General features: G+C 44.0%; 2 protein-coding genes and 3 non-coding genes across 5 annotated transcripts; all 5 read right to left on the bottom strand.

Moving 5' to 3' along the window:
* Positions 1 to 1,452: 1,452 nt before the first annotated feature.
* LOC6736338 lies at positions 1,453 to 3,461 on the bottom strand. The gene is made up of 2 exons (XM_002083179.4): positions 3,070 to 3,461; positions 1,453 to 3,019 (listed from the first exon to the last, which is right to left on the bottom strand). The coding sequence occupies exons 1-2, from the start codon at positions 3,459 to 3,461 to the stop codon at positions 1,465 to 1,467; spliced, it is 1,947 nt and encodes a 648-aa protein (XP_002083215.2). The 3' UTR covers positions 1,453 to 1,464.
* A 9,108-nt stretch (positions 3,462 to 12,569) lies between these two features.
* On the bottom strand, positions 12,570 to 12,641 carry Trnae-cuc. The gene has a single exon. It is a non-coding gene; the product is annotated as a tRNA-Glu (tRNA).
* A 155-nt stretch (positions 12,642 to 12,796) lies between these two features.
* LOC6736335 (E3 ubiquitin-protein ligase DCST1) lies at positions 12,797 to 15,853 on the bottom strand. Its single transcript, XM_016170616.3, is given in 11 exon segments — positions 12,797 to 12,989; positions 13,063 to 13,141; positions 13,202 to 13,327; positions 13,382 to 13,469; positions 13,472 to 13,606; positions 13,658 to 13,960; positions 14,010 to 14,178; positions 14,228 to 14,604; positions 14,661 to 14,921; positions 14,973 to 15,283; positions 15,334 to 15,853. Coding segments are annotated over 10 exon segments (2,298 nt in total). The 5' UTR covers positions 15,783 to 15,853; the 3' UTR covers positions 12,797 to 12,989.
* Positions 12,898 to 12,969, bottom strand: Trnae-cuc. The gene has a single exon. It is a non-coding gene; the product is annotated as a tRNA-Glu (tRNA).
* Positions 15,854 to 15,906: 53 nt separating the features above from the next.
* Positions 15,907 to 15,978, bottom strand: Trnae-cuc. Its single transcript has one exon. It is a non-coding gene; the product is annotated as a tRNA-Glu (tRNA).
* Positions 15,979 to 16,160: the final 182 nt, after the last annotated feature.

Genomic DNA, 16,160 nt, shown 5'->3' with positions numbered 1-16,160 from the left:
TTAAGCCCCGAACTCGATCGGCAATTAAATGCCGCACACATTGTTGGCAACTGCTTAATTATCCATTCGATCCCATTCGATTCGATTCGATTCGAAAGAGAGCCGCCTTCAAGTCGATTGCCTTGTCCATTGGAATTGGACCTTTGCTCGTCTTAGGTCTTAAGGAAAGGAGCTAACGAATTAACATGTAATTATCTCAGCTTGGGCCGCTGGCCAAAGGAAACGCATCGAATCGGCGGCGACACCCGGAGCACAAACAAGCCTGGCCAATAGTGATGCCAACTTGGCTAGCAAGCCAGATTTATAGTTCCAGGTAAAAACAGCCATTTAAAGATTGGGTTTCTTACAACATTCAATTAGTTATCTTATATAATTCGAGCATTGGATTTAGAAGTTAATCAGGCGCATCACTGATGGCCTAGACCGCGACCGAGAAAAGATACAGATACAGATACAAACCAAATCGAACGAAGGGATAGGGATTCCGCTTGAGGAGGCTGAGGTAGCAGCTGCCGCAGGTTGCGTGCGTGCCGCTTCTTCCTCCGCCCCCTTTCGATTCCTAATTCCCGTTCCTGGGGGCGTGGCCCTTCTTAGGCGTATTCCCAAATTGATCTCGGACCTGGTTGGACTCGGACCCTTCCAGCCGACCACCCGCACTAATAAGACGGCGGACAGGGGAAGTGGCGCTAAAGTTGTCAGTCGTCTTGTCCGCAGGCGACGATCCTCTACACCCTAATTAGGTGTTATCTACGACTTGGGTTTTCCCGCTCCTTTAAAGTGGCCGACAAAGCGAGAATTAAATGAGGTGCAACTCGAAGACCTCCAAGGACTTTCACTGCTCATAAGCAGCTAGGCGCCATCCGAAAGCGGGAAATTGAAATGCAGAATTCATTTTATAAAGTTTTAAACATTATTTCAAGTTCTTTAATGTCTCATAAACCACCTGTCTAAATCACTTGCTGACTTGCACATGACGCAATCCCCGGGCTGACTCATTCTCCCACGCATTCTGGCGCCACTTGCTCGGCGGATGAGTGTAATCCATCACTGACGCACTTGTCCACTCGCTGTGCTTATCACTGCCCGGTACTATCCGTGTCCCAATTCACGGCGACTGTTTTGCGCAATTGATGGCAATCAAGGGAAGGGCAATTGCCGCGATCAGCGCTGGCGAAGACTCCTCCATTCCGTCTCATCGCGGGATGACACATCCGGAAGCTGGCAATCAGCGAACCGGAGGAAAGCGGATTCCGCTGATTCAAGCGGGGTCACTAATTGTGACCCACTCTCGCCGTTCATCTATGAATGCAACTGCAAAAGCTGATCATAAATTGGGTAAACTGGAACATGAATCTCTTGAAGCGATTGTGTAATGGTTTCATTTGTATTTTCTCCATTCTTAAATGATTAATGACAATTGCCGTAATTCCTGTTGGAATAGTTATAGTACCCTTTATAGAATATTTATTTAAATGCTTTGCATATACAATACTTCTTGATTATTGGATCACTTGTGCACTTGCTGTGCTTCTCGTAGGACTCCAATCGACTCAGCTCGTCCACATTCATGGCCAAGGTTTGCCTTTCCGTGTTCCACTGTACAGTGGCCTCGAAATGCGCTGAAGTTGGATTTGTGTCGAATGTGATTACGTAGGTGTGCAGCTGTTGGTCCTCGAGGGAGTCGTCGCTCAATGAGATTTTGCTATCCAAGTAGAGGACCTTCTTTAAAGTGTAATTCTCGCAAAGCGTAGTGAGATTTCTATCCCGCAAATGATGGTTCATCTGATGCACCACCTCTTGAGCCACCTTTTTGAGGAGACTTGGGTTGGTTACCGTTTCAGTGGGTTCGCAGGAGCACCACTTTTCACGGATTCCCGCGTGAGAACAGTTTCTGTTATCCGGAAGTTGGAAGAACAGGGATTGGCACATTTTACACTGCGATGCCTGGAGCTTTGGACTGAAATCCGTCATGGAGGTGGCATTTAGCTGGAGTAGATGGTGCAGGGTCATGTGCAGATCAAAGCCGGAGGACAACCGATTCTGGTTGATCTTTAGGTTTTCCACATACTGGGGATATCTCTTTCTGAACCATGGGGGAACATGTATGAACATCAAGGGAAGACGTTCTTCCAGATAACCGGATTTTGAAGCCTGCCGGGTCACACCGTATCTATAACCATGGTCACTCAACACCATTACTATGGAACGATTGAAAAAGCCAAGTTCATCGTACAACGTGAGGTATTCCAAGAACACGTGATCCAAGGCAGTGGCTCCTAGGAAATCCTCGTGGGTGAAACTATTGCTCCAGAAGATTCCAAATACGGGCGCTGAATTCTCAAAGCGTTTCATGAACTGCCTGGCAAAGTCGAATACGTATTTGAAACCCAACTTTCGTCCCAGGCAGAAAACATTTCCAAACTCACGCCTGGTCTTTAAAATAGTTTCCAAAGCCACAATAAAGTTTCTAAGATAGTAATCCACTGGCTGTTGCTTGAATCCCGGCTTCTGGTAGTTAAATGTGTTGATCTTACCGCAGTCTTCTCCGAAAGCTGTCATGTAGCCATGCTTCTTAAACAGCTGCCAAATGAACTTCAGTTTGTCAATGAATCCGCTGTGCCTAAAACGACCATTGAAGAGGGCGTCCTCCTCGGCATTTCCAGTGAGTATGGCCAGAAGATTAGGCAGCGTATTTTCACCGACCTTATTGTAAGCCTGCATCTCAAACCATCCTGGTCTCTGCAAGAATTTGTGAACCTTGGGCATGGAGCGTCGCAGGTTCATGCGGGATGTGGAATCAATGCCCAGGATGATCACATTGGGCTTGGACTCCAAATCTGGACGATGATCCTCCGGACTCTTATGCCCGTGATTCAGGCGATCCTGTACAAATAGAAAGGCGTCCTTCTGCAGAAGCTCCAATTCAGTGGTTCCATGAACGGCGTGGCATTGGGTGCAGATAAAGTCTATTGTCTTGGGTACCAGAAAGGACTCACTCAAGGGTTGTGGTTTGGAAAGACTGCAAAGGATAAGTTAATTTACTTGTGCATAAATCCTAGTCGAACTTACCTAAAGTGAATATCCGGAAAGGAATCCTTTTTATTGCGACCTATCACCTGATATTCGCACTTGAGTGTTGCATTGCCGAACTTCTTTAAATGCTGCTGAGCAGAGTTCTCATCAATTTGGATCCTGTATTGTCGCAGATGCGGATCGAACTCACTTATGAGCAAATCTTTATCACTGCTACACTCCCTGAATTGCTTTCGTTTAAAGAATCGCATAATGTCCGCGGAAAAAGGATCCATTTTGGGCATTTTGCACGACGGACTGTCAACGTAAAACTTTTTGTTTTCCAAAGTTCTTGCGACATTCGGATAGTGAGAGTGCAGACTCAATTTGGCTTTGCATAATAAAAACTCAATGCTACAGAGTAAGAAGACATATCTCCCCAAACTCATTGTTCCAACTGAATTGGATTAGATGAATTAGACAAGGTTTTATGCGAAGATACTGTAAAGTTGCGAGATTCGATGCGCTTGTTTTGAGTTTGCTATGCTTCAGTTAAGACAAGAAACTAGTCTTAAATCATTAAATTAAATACTAGTTTCTACTACTACTAGTGTGCACTTTCCGCACTTTTCAAATTCATATTTATGCGATTTTAAGGGAGACAACGGAGTGCCCAAGCACACAAATCAAGGTGACTGCGAGTATCTGGAACTGCGGGCTATATCCTCCTTGCCGTGTTTACGGCGTTATGGCGTGAGACACTGAGACATGGGCAATTATGTAAATATGCGGCGGCGCCTGCTCGCGACGAAGGACTAAGGACGAAGGACACAATGGGACGACCGCAAATTATTGCCGGCCATTTGGCGAATGAATGCGTGACAAAACACAGAGCACAGGGAACACTCCTCGAATGGAAAGCGGGGGGTATTCGCAGGAGGCACAGGAGACACTCGCGCACAAGGACAGGGACAATGACGGGCGCAGCGGGAGTGGCAGCGAGGTCAAAGGTCAGCCGCGCTAATGTTGTGCTAATTGCTAATTGCGATTGGAACGCGGTGGAAACGAGAAAACGGCACAAAGGAGCTGCTCAGGCGGCGCTATGTCCTAATTGAAGTGTCCTTGCTGCGATGATTTACTGCTACTGCCATTGGCGATTGGGAAGGAGGTAGCTGCCGATTGTCAAAGGTGCAACTACACTGGAAACCTACATTTTGCTGTTTTGGAATTACTTTTATACAGGAGTAGCCTCTTACGCAACACTTTCTTAGCCTTTAGCCCTTCATTGCCAGCGAAAGCGATGGCCAGCAGCATCCGAGTGGACCACCCAGAGAGTCAAGCAAACTGCTCTTTTTTTTCGCATCCTGGCAGGAGGTCCTTGGCCCCCAGAAAGCCATCTCCTCCGCTGGTCTTCTTACTTTGTTTGGTAACCCGATCTGGCGCACGCGTGGCCAACCGAAGTCGCAAGACCTCAGGAGCAGGATCAAAAGAGGCCAAGTGGATCACTCTCTGATCTTTTTCGGCAGTCGCCAGCAGTTTGAGTTGCGCCAGATGAAAGGGATGGGCAATGGGTTCGGGGGCCCCCAGGCAGACGCAGCCAGGTGAGGCCAGGTGTCAAACGTGTAACTGGACACGGTGGCCACCGTCTGCGGATCACGATCAGGTCATCTTTAGTTTTGACATATGCAAAGTGGACCACCAAATTGACTGCATCGACCGTCTGCTGTTTTTGGGTCAGTTTTGGGCAATACTCTTCTTTGGTTGATGGGGTATAGCGATTTTATGAAGGCTTGTGTTCATCCAAATTAATGAGATAAGTAACATGGCATATTTATTTCGGAAGATATTGTTTAGTTTATTAATTTAAGTTTATTTATTTTTTAAATCATAAAGAAAGCATCAGCGAATGTATTCAAAAGTCACTGCTCCTTTGGTGATTCTCGTCATCGTTTGACTCCCTTATACCCTGCACTTTTTTGGAGCATTGGATATTTGGCTTTTGCTTGATTCTTTTTTTTACTTTGGCCACCCGAGTCGATTGAAATTTTGGCAATGACCCCTGCAGCAGCCGACAATTGTGCTGCAAGAGCATGAGCACAAGCAGAAAGCACAAGCAGAAAGCAAGGGCAGAAAGCAAAAGCAGCTGGAAGCAGCAGACTGGAAGCAGCTGCCTTAACTTTCGGCTTGGACATTAACGTTAACAGCGACCTTAACTTCGCCCACTGGCCAAAATTGCCGAAGCGTTAAAACGCACACGTTGACAGGTATTTTTTGTCCACTTTTTTTTATGGGCCTCATGGGTTAACTGAGGCAGCGGCAGTTGCTGTTGCAGTTGCTGTTGCAGTTGCAGTTGCAGTTGCAATTTTGCCTGCGCGCTGCCGTTGCTTAATGTGCGATTTCTATCTGCAAATATAAATTGTAATTATTGCATTGTTGCGTCGGAGTTGCGGCAAGTTCTTATCAGCGGCGGCCATCGGTAGTCGGCTGACAAAGGCGAAAAATTAACAAAAAATTGCAAATGAGCGACGAAAAGTGCACCCCCCTCGAGTTCACCTGGCATTGTTTTCCCTTTCCCGGGCAGACAAAGCGAAACAAATTGCCCAACTTCAGTTGTCGTTTCTGCTGCCGCTTTTCGCGCTTTAACACTTTTTTGACTGGGGGTCGCGGCGGAGGGTTTGGGTTTGTAAAATTGATGATGGACCCCTGAGTTATTGCCTCGGCTTGGTGACGACAGCTGCCGCTGCTGCTGCTGCTGCTGCTGCCGTGGAAAAAGCATGGGGCGTGGACAGAGCTGAACTGGCCACCCACCAGCCAGAAGAATCCTCGGAAAATGATTCAAGAAAATACATTTTAATTACGGCGCTCGAAAAGTGATGAAAAGTGCACGCAGCGCTGGGAAAACAAAACGCGTTAATCAATAAATTGCCGCTCAGTGCAGCGATTTTCCCTTCCCATCGAAATGCATCCAACGGTGCGTATGAAATTGAAAATCAAGCAACGCAGCGGCGGAGAAACCACCAGAATCGAATCGAATCCAAGTGGAGCCTGCAGCTCCGGAGCCACAAAGACCACACGAATGGCGCCCCCATATGGAGAGGCAGACCCTGCTTGGGTCCACAAGGTTGGTGGGGGGCATTGCTTTGATTTATCACTCATTGGGTAGCTTGCAGTCGAGCCGATCTGTCTGCCCCTTTCGGCCAGGGCATCACTCAATTGCTTGCCAAAGGTTGCTACACAGCGAACTTGAATTGTACAGAACTTGTTTCTAAACTAGACAAAATCTTATGTATTAAGGTGCCTTCATATGTATGGCCCATTTTTGTCCAGTGTATTAACTGCGGCTTTGATTGATGCCCCCACACATGCAATGGGAGAAGAAGGGAAAGAGAGGGAGACCCACACATGGCCACACCCAGCGACCAAGACGCCGGCCTTCTCGATCACCTTCGCCTTCGTCTTCGCCTTGGACTTGGATTGGGATTGGAATTGGGACTTGAAGTATGGGCCGTGGTATCGGTTTTGGCCTTTGCCACGGTCATGGCCCGTTAATTGAAAGATGTTTTGGCCGGAGATCAAAGGGATCGAGAGTGGCGTTCGGGCGATGATGACGATGATGATGATTTGATTAATTCGAGTGGGAATATATGGCTCCACTGGGCTGCAGTCGATGGATGCACCGATGATGGGTTCGATTCGGAACTAATTAAAACATTTAAAGTAAAGCACAAACGAAACGAAACTCGGCTGGGGCAGTTGGGGCAACTTTTTCGTGTGCCTGTGCGGGAAATACGTGGAAAATAGAACATTAAACAATCATAAAAATAAATACATTTCCCACACTGCTGTTGTTGGCCCAGCAATAACAACAATAACAACAACAAATAATAATAATAAAAACGAGAAGCAGTCGAGAAACTTTTGTACAACATGGAAATGTCATTCGCATAACAACAAAAGACAACGAACCGTGATGATGATGATGATGATGATGATGATGATGATGACAACAATAACAACAACAGGCCACAAGCAACAACGCAACGAAACAACGCACAAAGTTTCGATCCTCCACTCTTAACCCCTTGGTGCCCCAGTTTGCGGCAAAGTTGGTGGCACCTTTGTGGGACCTGCTGAGATAACAGCCAACAAAATGTTTGATGTACTTGAAAGTTAATGTTTTGTGGTGTCAACTTTTGCCGGGCTCCTCCGTAGTTGGGTTCATTTTTGGGTTGGGTTGGCTCGTTTCTTGGTCTTTTGGTTTGGGCCTTGCTGTTTTGCTGTTTGGCTGTTTTGCAATGGAGAGCGGCTTTTAATGGCCGGGGATTTACTCTAATTTGGCTCGACAAAATTAGCTCTTTGGTGGCTAATCGCTGAAGTGATGAAGTTTGACCTTTCACACGCTCCCCGATTGCCTGAAATTGGATGCCCCGCACCTTACACACTTTTGCTTTCAGGGAATTACAACAAAATTAACAAGAGCATTCGTTATCAAAAGAACTTTTAGCCGCCTCATTTCGGGGCCTTCGAACCGAACTGAGAAATTGTTTTCCCACGCAAATTAACACTTGACTTTGTTTTCATATTTGCACAAGATGACTTCATTTTCTTGGGCGCTTTTTCCAACCTCACCCCCCTCCTTTTTTAAATATTTTATTATTGTTGACTTTCCGCCGCCCGACTTCTCACCTCCGAAAAAGCGAAGAAACACAGAAATTGGTGTCTCATCTGCGGTTGTTTTAGATAATGTAGGTGTTTCACTTGTAGTGCGTCATTGTCTCGATTTTTACGTGTTATTGGGTAATATTCACCGCTACGATTTTACAATCCCTAACCATTGTGGATGAGCTGGCGGGTGACTGCTCCTCCAAGTTTGGGAATTCGCCAAATGAAGTTAAAGGTATAGGAAAGATTACAATTATTGAGCCTTAAAGGTTACTGGTTTATCTAATCAAATCGTAAGTGTCAAAGCAATACACCAAGTTTGCAACTTTCTTCAAGAGATAAACTAACTAATATCTAGATTAGCTACGTACCCCAGAGGCCAAGCGGAAAAGTTTCCAAGATCTCCTTACCGAAATGCACAAATCGAAAAAGAAAGACGTTTTTCACCTCTCGTGTCCAGGAGTCGCTCTCGATAATCCGCATGTCCAGCTGGGCTTATTGCTGCTCTCCTGACCAGCAGATGGACAAAGGACACACCATCCACATCCATAGTCCACACACTGGCAGGAAATGGAGCAAATCGAGTGCTGAGGGCAAACTTTTGTCGGCGACTGTGTGCGCCAAATCAGGGCAAAATGCTGGAAAAGCGACCTGCACTCGGACATTTCGCCTGCAATTGCAGCGCAGCACTCGAGGAAAATAAATTCAAACTCCTTGAGCACTGACTGGAAGGAGGAGGGAGGACGCACACAGTCACACAGGATTCATGTGTACGACGCTGTCCAAGGACTCGGAGCTCCGGAGACAATAAACTTGCTGCCACTGCAATTTCTCAGTTATTTGCTGGGGCGATGGGAAGAAGGCATTGGGATATGATAGGAGTGGATGACACTCGTGTCAGCCATAAGCAGCCGGGATCAACTTTTCCGGGCTCTTCTGTCCGCCCGACTTGGAAAATGGGATTTGAAGGAGAGCCGGCGAGCTTCGCTAGGATTTGTGCGGCAAATTAGCTTCATTAATGGATGACTTATTCCCGGTGGGGGTTAACGAACGACTAGATTCTACTATTTTTGCATGCGATTCCTCGCAGCTGCAGTCGCTCAATCAGCGCTGAAATTTATTACGCTCCATAATCATTTGTCATCTTACCATTTTGCCGCTTTTCCATTTTCCCAGGCCACCCCCATCCCCATTCCCATCCATTTCCATTTGGCGCCCGCAGCGAGCGCATTAAAATTTTTCGCAACATATTTCACGCATATTCAGCATCCGACATTCAGTGTTCAGTATTTTCAGCACAAATGGAATGGCAACTGGAGCACGGGACACGCTCCATTTGACCGGGCGGCACTGCGATGGGATCCCAGATCCCGTATCCAGTACGGGTCATAAATATCCGGAATATTGTTAAGAATATAACAATTCTCCGCTCGCAGCACTAATGTCATCTGCCATTTCTCTTTTTCGACGAAGCTCTTGATACATTTTTATTGCATTTGAGTGGCGAGTCCAAGTCCTTTTTATGGCAGTCCGAAGGGGTCACGCCCTCTGTCGGAAATTTGGATGAACTGCCAGCGGAGTAAAATATATATATCCTGCCTGAGCTACTTTAAATTGTTATTTCGATTGGACCAGTCCTAACAGTCCTTGAAGTCTTGAAAAACTTTCTTTTCTAACCCGTATAGAAGTTTAAAGATGTCCTTCTTAGTTCCAGAAACCCATCCATTTTGTGAAAAAGACAGACTCCATTTCCCGCTCCTTAAATAATTCAATAAATTTGCGCAGAATTTTTCAACAATGAAAACAAATTTTCGCTGCATTCTTTGGCATCGCCATAAGGGGAAAATCCATAATTCATGCATTCGCCAAATAAGAAAAGCGCCGGGAAAAGGCGGAGCAATGAAAACATTAACAAGCAGCAATAAAATATGAGCCAGCGAATGTAAATCGCTTTCCATAATTCATCGCATCGCGTTGACTCGACTACTCCGACGACCATGTACACGGGTTGGTTCTGCCGTGGATTTCCCTGGAAGCGTCGTAAACCCATCGAAGGCTGGGCCCCTCGTAAAACTAATGAAATTTCAATTCGGATGACGCGACAACGTCTCCTGAAGCCGGAAAATTCCACGAAATTTTCGCGCACTCGCCACGCCAACGAAATTCATAAATTCCTCGGACCAAGACTGCCACTGCCTCCTTTCGATTTTCCCAGGACAATGTTTGGACAACTTCCGCTGCAGGTCCGGTTCTTTTTCTTTCTTTTTCTGGTGGCCCCTCGATGGACTGGCAACGACAGGTGAATTTATGATGAAGTGAGTCGTCAGCATTATTCCTCACGCCTCGCCCCTTTAGATTTATCCGAATCGAATCTTGCTCGTTTCCTAGGCAAGTCGCGTGTGAATTATGAAAACCGGCGATAAAAACGAAAGTAATTCAAAATCTTCGACGTGTGCGAGGGTTTATCACCTGGGAAAGGAGCAGGACTAGGAGACACCACCTACATGCATACGTATATCGCGCATCTCAGATTTATATCGCTGGATTTATGATCCTGTTAGCGCCACTGCACTTGCTTATCTCCTGCGCAGCATCGTGGATGGGAGCACACCTTGTTTACGAGCTGCCGATGGAATGAGTAAATGGTATTGCCACTTTCACCTATCCTTCGCCTCACTACCTGATTGGTGTCCTTCATTGTTGTGTTTGTGGTCACTAATACCATCTTTTTGTTATAATAATTAATTGGAAGATTTTAAGAGTAAACTATTTGAATCCAAAAAGCCAATCCAAGTACACAGTCCCACTTTTAAATGCAGCTATTATGGTCTAAACTACTACTACTTTATTATTTAAAATTCTACCCACACCCACCAGGAACTGCACTCCCAACTTTCTAATGGTAATTAAAGCCATTTTCCTGTGACACGACGACGCCATATTAATTTGAGCGGACTGAAAACCGCAAATAAAAATGTCGCATTTAATTGGTGTTTGTGTTCCTTTATGCATTTCGCTCAATTAAATTGCACTTGAACCTGTTAGGAGTGGAAATGGGCTGAAATGGCTGTGACACGCGATTCGGCGATCAAAAAGTGCACTAACCCGTCCTTAAAACACGGCCAGGACTCCACTCCATCGACCACATTAATTTGGTTTCGCCTGTCCGTCCGCCTTTAAACTTGTAATTAGGAATACTATCACACACACACCTTCCATTTGAAAAGTGTTTGCTCATTGAGTGGGCGTGGTCAGTCCGTCCGGGGAGCTGCAATTACGCGAAGGACCTCCTTTCTCGTCGTTGCCACACAGAATGGAAAGATTCACCGGCTTTTTGGGGCTTGTTGTGCTGTGGCTTTTCTTTGCGGGAACTCTTTTGTTGGCAAAAGCTACGAGCCAGATATCATTTCTAAATGGAACAGTGGAACAATTATCTAAGTTCGTACCGTCAATACTTTGATAAAGGATTGCAGAATTAACTTAACATCTCTTAAATTGATTCGTTTGGCTGGATTTGATGCAAAATACTTTAAAGCTACTTGCATTTACCTGCTACATTTTTCCATGCCTCATGAACCAACGTGCATTGGCTCCTCTATGCAAATTCCTGGTACCCATTCTCGCTTTTCCGCTGCTTTTGTGGTTGGGAACGCTTTGTTCTCACCTCACAGCTCTCGCACACATCTCATTGTTCCGTATCGGCGCTTTGTATCTTTAACAAAATTGCCAAACCACAGGAAAAGCTGGAAAATAGTCGAGGGGAAAAGCCAACCGCGTGTAATGCGAGAACCTATCTGATGAGAGGGTCCTGATTAAGCTGAGAATCTAACCGCAAAGGGGTAGGATCCTGGTGAATCCGCACTTCTCCCCCTGCTATTAAAGCAGAAATTCTCAATCGCTTAAATATTTGTGCAAGACGAGAGAGTGTCTGCCACTTGCATTTAGCGACCTATTTTCCAACAATTTTCCGCACAATTAGACGAGGAAGGGGGAAAATGCGAGTTCCGCAACATTCAGTTTCCTTTCCGTTTCCTTCAGTCTTACACATGCAGTTGAGTTTGAAAGACATAGATACATTTGTATCTGAAGCTTAAGTAGCTGGCACAGAAAGCTATTTAAATTGCTGGAAAGTGGCAACCAGGAAAATCACCCAGACGTGTGGAGAACTTTTGGCCGAATTTTATATTTATCTGTCCTACTGCCGAAGGGGCGTCGAGGAGGCGTGGCAAGTGTGCACCGCCCTTTCGAAAATAGGCGTTTTCATCGAGCGGCAGTCGTCGTCGTCATCATCATAAAAAAAACAAGGCTATGGCAAAAGTTTTTCAATTTTTGCTCCAACTTTACCAGGCCGACCCAACTCCCCGCCACCGCCTCCTAGTCCTGCGTCCTTCCCTTCGGTTGTGTAAACATTTGTAGTTTACTTCCAGTTGGCAGGCGGCTCGTAAAATCTGTCCGTTTCGAAAGTGTCTCGTAACTCAGACCCGCAGGTTAGCCCATCTCCCTTCGCCCAGAAAAACACGGAACTTCGGGTTTGTTTTGCCAGGAAGGACCACCGATTGAATTAGAAAATTATGCTGAAAGTTATTTGGATTAAAGGAGAAGGGTCCTTGACCATTGAGGAAGAGGAAATTAGGTAATGGGATAGAAAATTACTCGGAGAGAATGGGGAAAAACTGAGCTGGGGGATTCGAGTGAATTTAGTAGGGATTATAATAATAAGAAAGCACAATTTATTCCTCAGCAAATTAAAAGAAAACTTTGGGGCAGTCAATAAAAAAATAGCTTTGCAAACCTATTGGAATTCGACGAAAGGAAGGAGCGAATAGTCTAAGGATACAGTCGATTATTTGAAGTAACTTTTTTTCCTACATTAAAAAAAAGAAGTACACAGAAGTTTCCCATACCGGGAATTGAACCCGGGCCTTCCGGGTGAGAGCCGGATATCCTAACCACTAGACAATATGGGACTTAAGTTCGGTCGCGGCGAAAAAGCTGATATAAGCGTAGCAACTCGTTGCGGCTGAAAAGAGAACGTAAGCTGGGCGTTCTATTTATAGCTTTTGTTACTAATTTTTGACCTCCATAACAAGTTTGGCTACGTATTTATGAGTCAATAGAAAATGCAGTACATTTACTTGTATTTATTATGGGAAATTGGGCAAGCTTTTTGCTAAAAATACAAGAATATGGATGAATTGAAGAAAAAAATGTCTCCACAGTAGTTTCCCATACCGGGAATTGAACCCGGGCCTTCCGGGTGAGAGCCGGATATCCTAACCACTAGACAATATGGGACTTGATGTTGTGGCAGCCAACTATAATTGTTATTTTTATAAGAAATCCTATATAAATATTTATTTATTCTTCAAATGACTGAAGACTGAATACCTATGTTATCTTATCTCGCGGCTGTGGATCTTTGTTATCAATGCTGCAGAAATCAGCTTCTGAATTTCCCGAAGAGTTCCTAAATATGAAATCAATATTAAAAACTGGTTTTAAGTTTACAAACATTAAGCTAATTTACTCTGGTTCTAAGAGTTCATCGTCGATTTCGGGGCAGCATAAAACACATTTATTGTTGCTCTCCTGAAAGCACATTTTACAGTAGATACCCCTGCAGCTTGGCCAGGTACAGGGAACATTGTCACATCTGCACAAGGCGATAATAATTAAAGTACATTATTAAAAAGATTCATCTACTCACTTGTTCAGTGGTTTATTGCACAGTGTGCAACATCGACCAATAAAAGATACTGTACAACAACTGAGGCACCTGCATTGGAGATTTTGTTAAATCTATTCAAATATAAAGTTAAACCATACCAGTTTAGACGAGAATTAAGCCACGTGGCGAATGATTCAAATTCATGGGTGCTTTCAAAGGAGTTCAATAAACGTGCTTCCTCACATCTTGCTTTAAATAAACTTTCTAGAAAACAGTTTTCAATACATATACTATTTTACATGAATGTTTTCTCACTTCTATTTTTTAATATGATATCGTGCAAATCGTGAGATCTGCGCCTTGATTCCTCTGGATAAAAGTACGTCATAACACAATGTCTTTGTCGCAGGCCGTATGGCTCCCAAAAGACCAGGAACCAGGCCAGCAAATATAGCAATAAGATCCACACATATCGGAGGTATTTTGGATACCCTGGGGTCGGTAGACACCTTTGAGTATTCATCTTACAAGTTTTTGGCTCAAATGCCTGAACCAGATCTCGTAGCATGTCGCCAATTTTACCTCCGCAGTTGATAACAATTTTTGTATAAGCGGGAGCTGGAATGTACAAATTTAAAGTAAATATTTATCTGAGATTAAACCTTACGTTTAACATCTTCAATCATATGTCCGTGATAGGACATCAAAGTTAGCATACTATAAAGACTATAGTCCACAAAGCAGATGCAGAAAAGCTGTATTCCTGTGATTACCAAAAAGATCGCTGAACGATAAAAAGTATCGAATTCTTTGGACAGAAGTCGCATTGAGCTTATCTAAGAATCTATGTAAATATACGTTTGCTAAGCTAAATTCAGAACTCACCTTCACATATCTGTTATCTTCGCAATTGCTTAAGGGCAGGGCTCTTAAACCCATGATCTGATGGTACTGGTCATCGTAGTCCTCGAAGGCCTCTGTTATATAGAAGTTTTCATAGTTGTCATTGGATAGGTAGCGAAACCAAAAGCACACGGATTGATAAATAATAATTATCAAGAGTATGAAGATAATCAAATTGAGCCAAAGGTTCACCAAATGTATCTTGTATCTCTGTGCCTCCAATTCCTCTTTTACATCCTGTACGTTAATGTGGTCTTTGTTAGAGGGAAACGGATCTGTTGAATTAAATTTCAAGCTGTGATCAAAACTAATGGTGGTTATGAAAATGAAACGGATTTTGATAAAGCATAACTGCAAACCTATGATAAATTTAAAGCTGTAATTAACTTAAAACAATAAAGTATCTTTAACTCACGTTGAAATATATCCCTTATGACCATCTGAGACCATTGAATATTGTCATTAAAAAAAGATTTATACGTCTTGAGACTATCACAGAACCAAAGGAATAGTTTTAGTTTACAGCACTCCTTTTGGCCTTCCCCAAATTCACTCTTGCAATGCGCAATACTCAAGTTACCAGCTTTTAAGCAGCGATTATAGGGAGTACCCATCTTGTAGTCATAGTGATCCTTCTGTAAGAATAACCAATCGGTGCAGGTCTTAAAAATTGCATCTGCGGATGACAAGTTACCTTAACGAGCTAAGAAAACTATTCATTACAAACGTATATGAGCTATGGGTCTCTCCAGATTTAGCAAAAGTTTGTCCAATTTATTCATGAGTCGGGACACTTCGCCCAAGGTTGTCTTGAATGCCTCCTCCACTGAATGAGAAGGATCATTTATAATTCGCTGCATAAGCATTAGAGCCTGTATGAGGACATTTTGTTCACAGGTGAGAGTGTTCGCCAAAATACACGTGTTGTGGATTATATTTTTTACAGGCCCCGAAAATGCCACCAAGAAAGCTAATGCAATAACCACAATCCGAAACAGATTGCTTGAACAGCTTGAAAGGCATAACACTGCAATGCACCTGTTAAGGGAGTAATAAAAAGCTTAAAATTCTTTACAAATTCAACACACCTTGCTGCACGTCGTCGAACCAATATTATAAGCAGTAAGGCAAGCAAAACGATGAAAATCCATTTTCTATTTAGATCCTTGCAGGCCTCTTGAGGATTCCTATAGTACCATATCAGTACCATTAGGAGTCCGACAATGTATCCTCCAAAAACGTAAAGCAATGCGTTGCATCGACATTCTGTAGGCGATTTTTGGCACCGATCTTCAGAGTCGTCTTCTGGCTGAGGATCCTCGTGATCTCTCGAGGGGTTTAGCGGATAGATGGGCGCATCTCCTTCACAGATAGAATCCCGGTATTTCCCAGACTCGGTCTGGTCCAGATCAAAGTTGCGATGACTTTTGTACAAGTAGTTAATGCGTTTTCCAGTGAAATTATCCGTATCTTCCTCCGAGCTTACTATTGCATTCTTTCGCCTGTACGTATCGCATACATTACTTTTGTCATCCATAATCAATTTAAAAATTTCTATTTATTTTACGAAAAAAGTAAGAGACAGATAAGTCACAGAATTTATATTTTGTATCACACTGAATTTTTAAAATAAATTTAAAAAAAAAGCAATTCAACCACATTTCCCATACCGGGAATTGAACCCGGGCCTTCCGGGTGAGAGCCGGATATCCTAACCACTAGACAATATGGGATGTGATAATAGATCGACAGATTTCCCTACGAATGTTTCTCGAGAACCTAAGGAATTCGTTCATCCTGGTTGCTGTTCTTGTTCATCATTCTTGACCGATGTCGGCAATGAATACTAAATCACCTTCTCGCAGAGCACCCACGCAGCTTTTCAGATTTACTGTAATGAGAGGTCAACTTCATG

The sequence above is a fragment of the Drosophila simulans genome, chromosome 3L (assembly GCF_016746395.2).
Source record: "Drosophila simulans strain w501 chromosome 3L, Prin_Dsim_3.1, whole genome shotgun sequence".
Lineage (NCBI taxonomy): Eukaryota > Metazoa > Arthropoda > Insecta > Diptera > Drosophilidae > Drosophila > Drosophila simulans.
The sequence above is the reverse complement of the archived record's forward strand: the minus strand, read 5'-3'. Positions and strand labels throughout refer to the sequence as shown.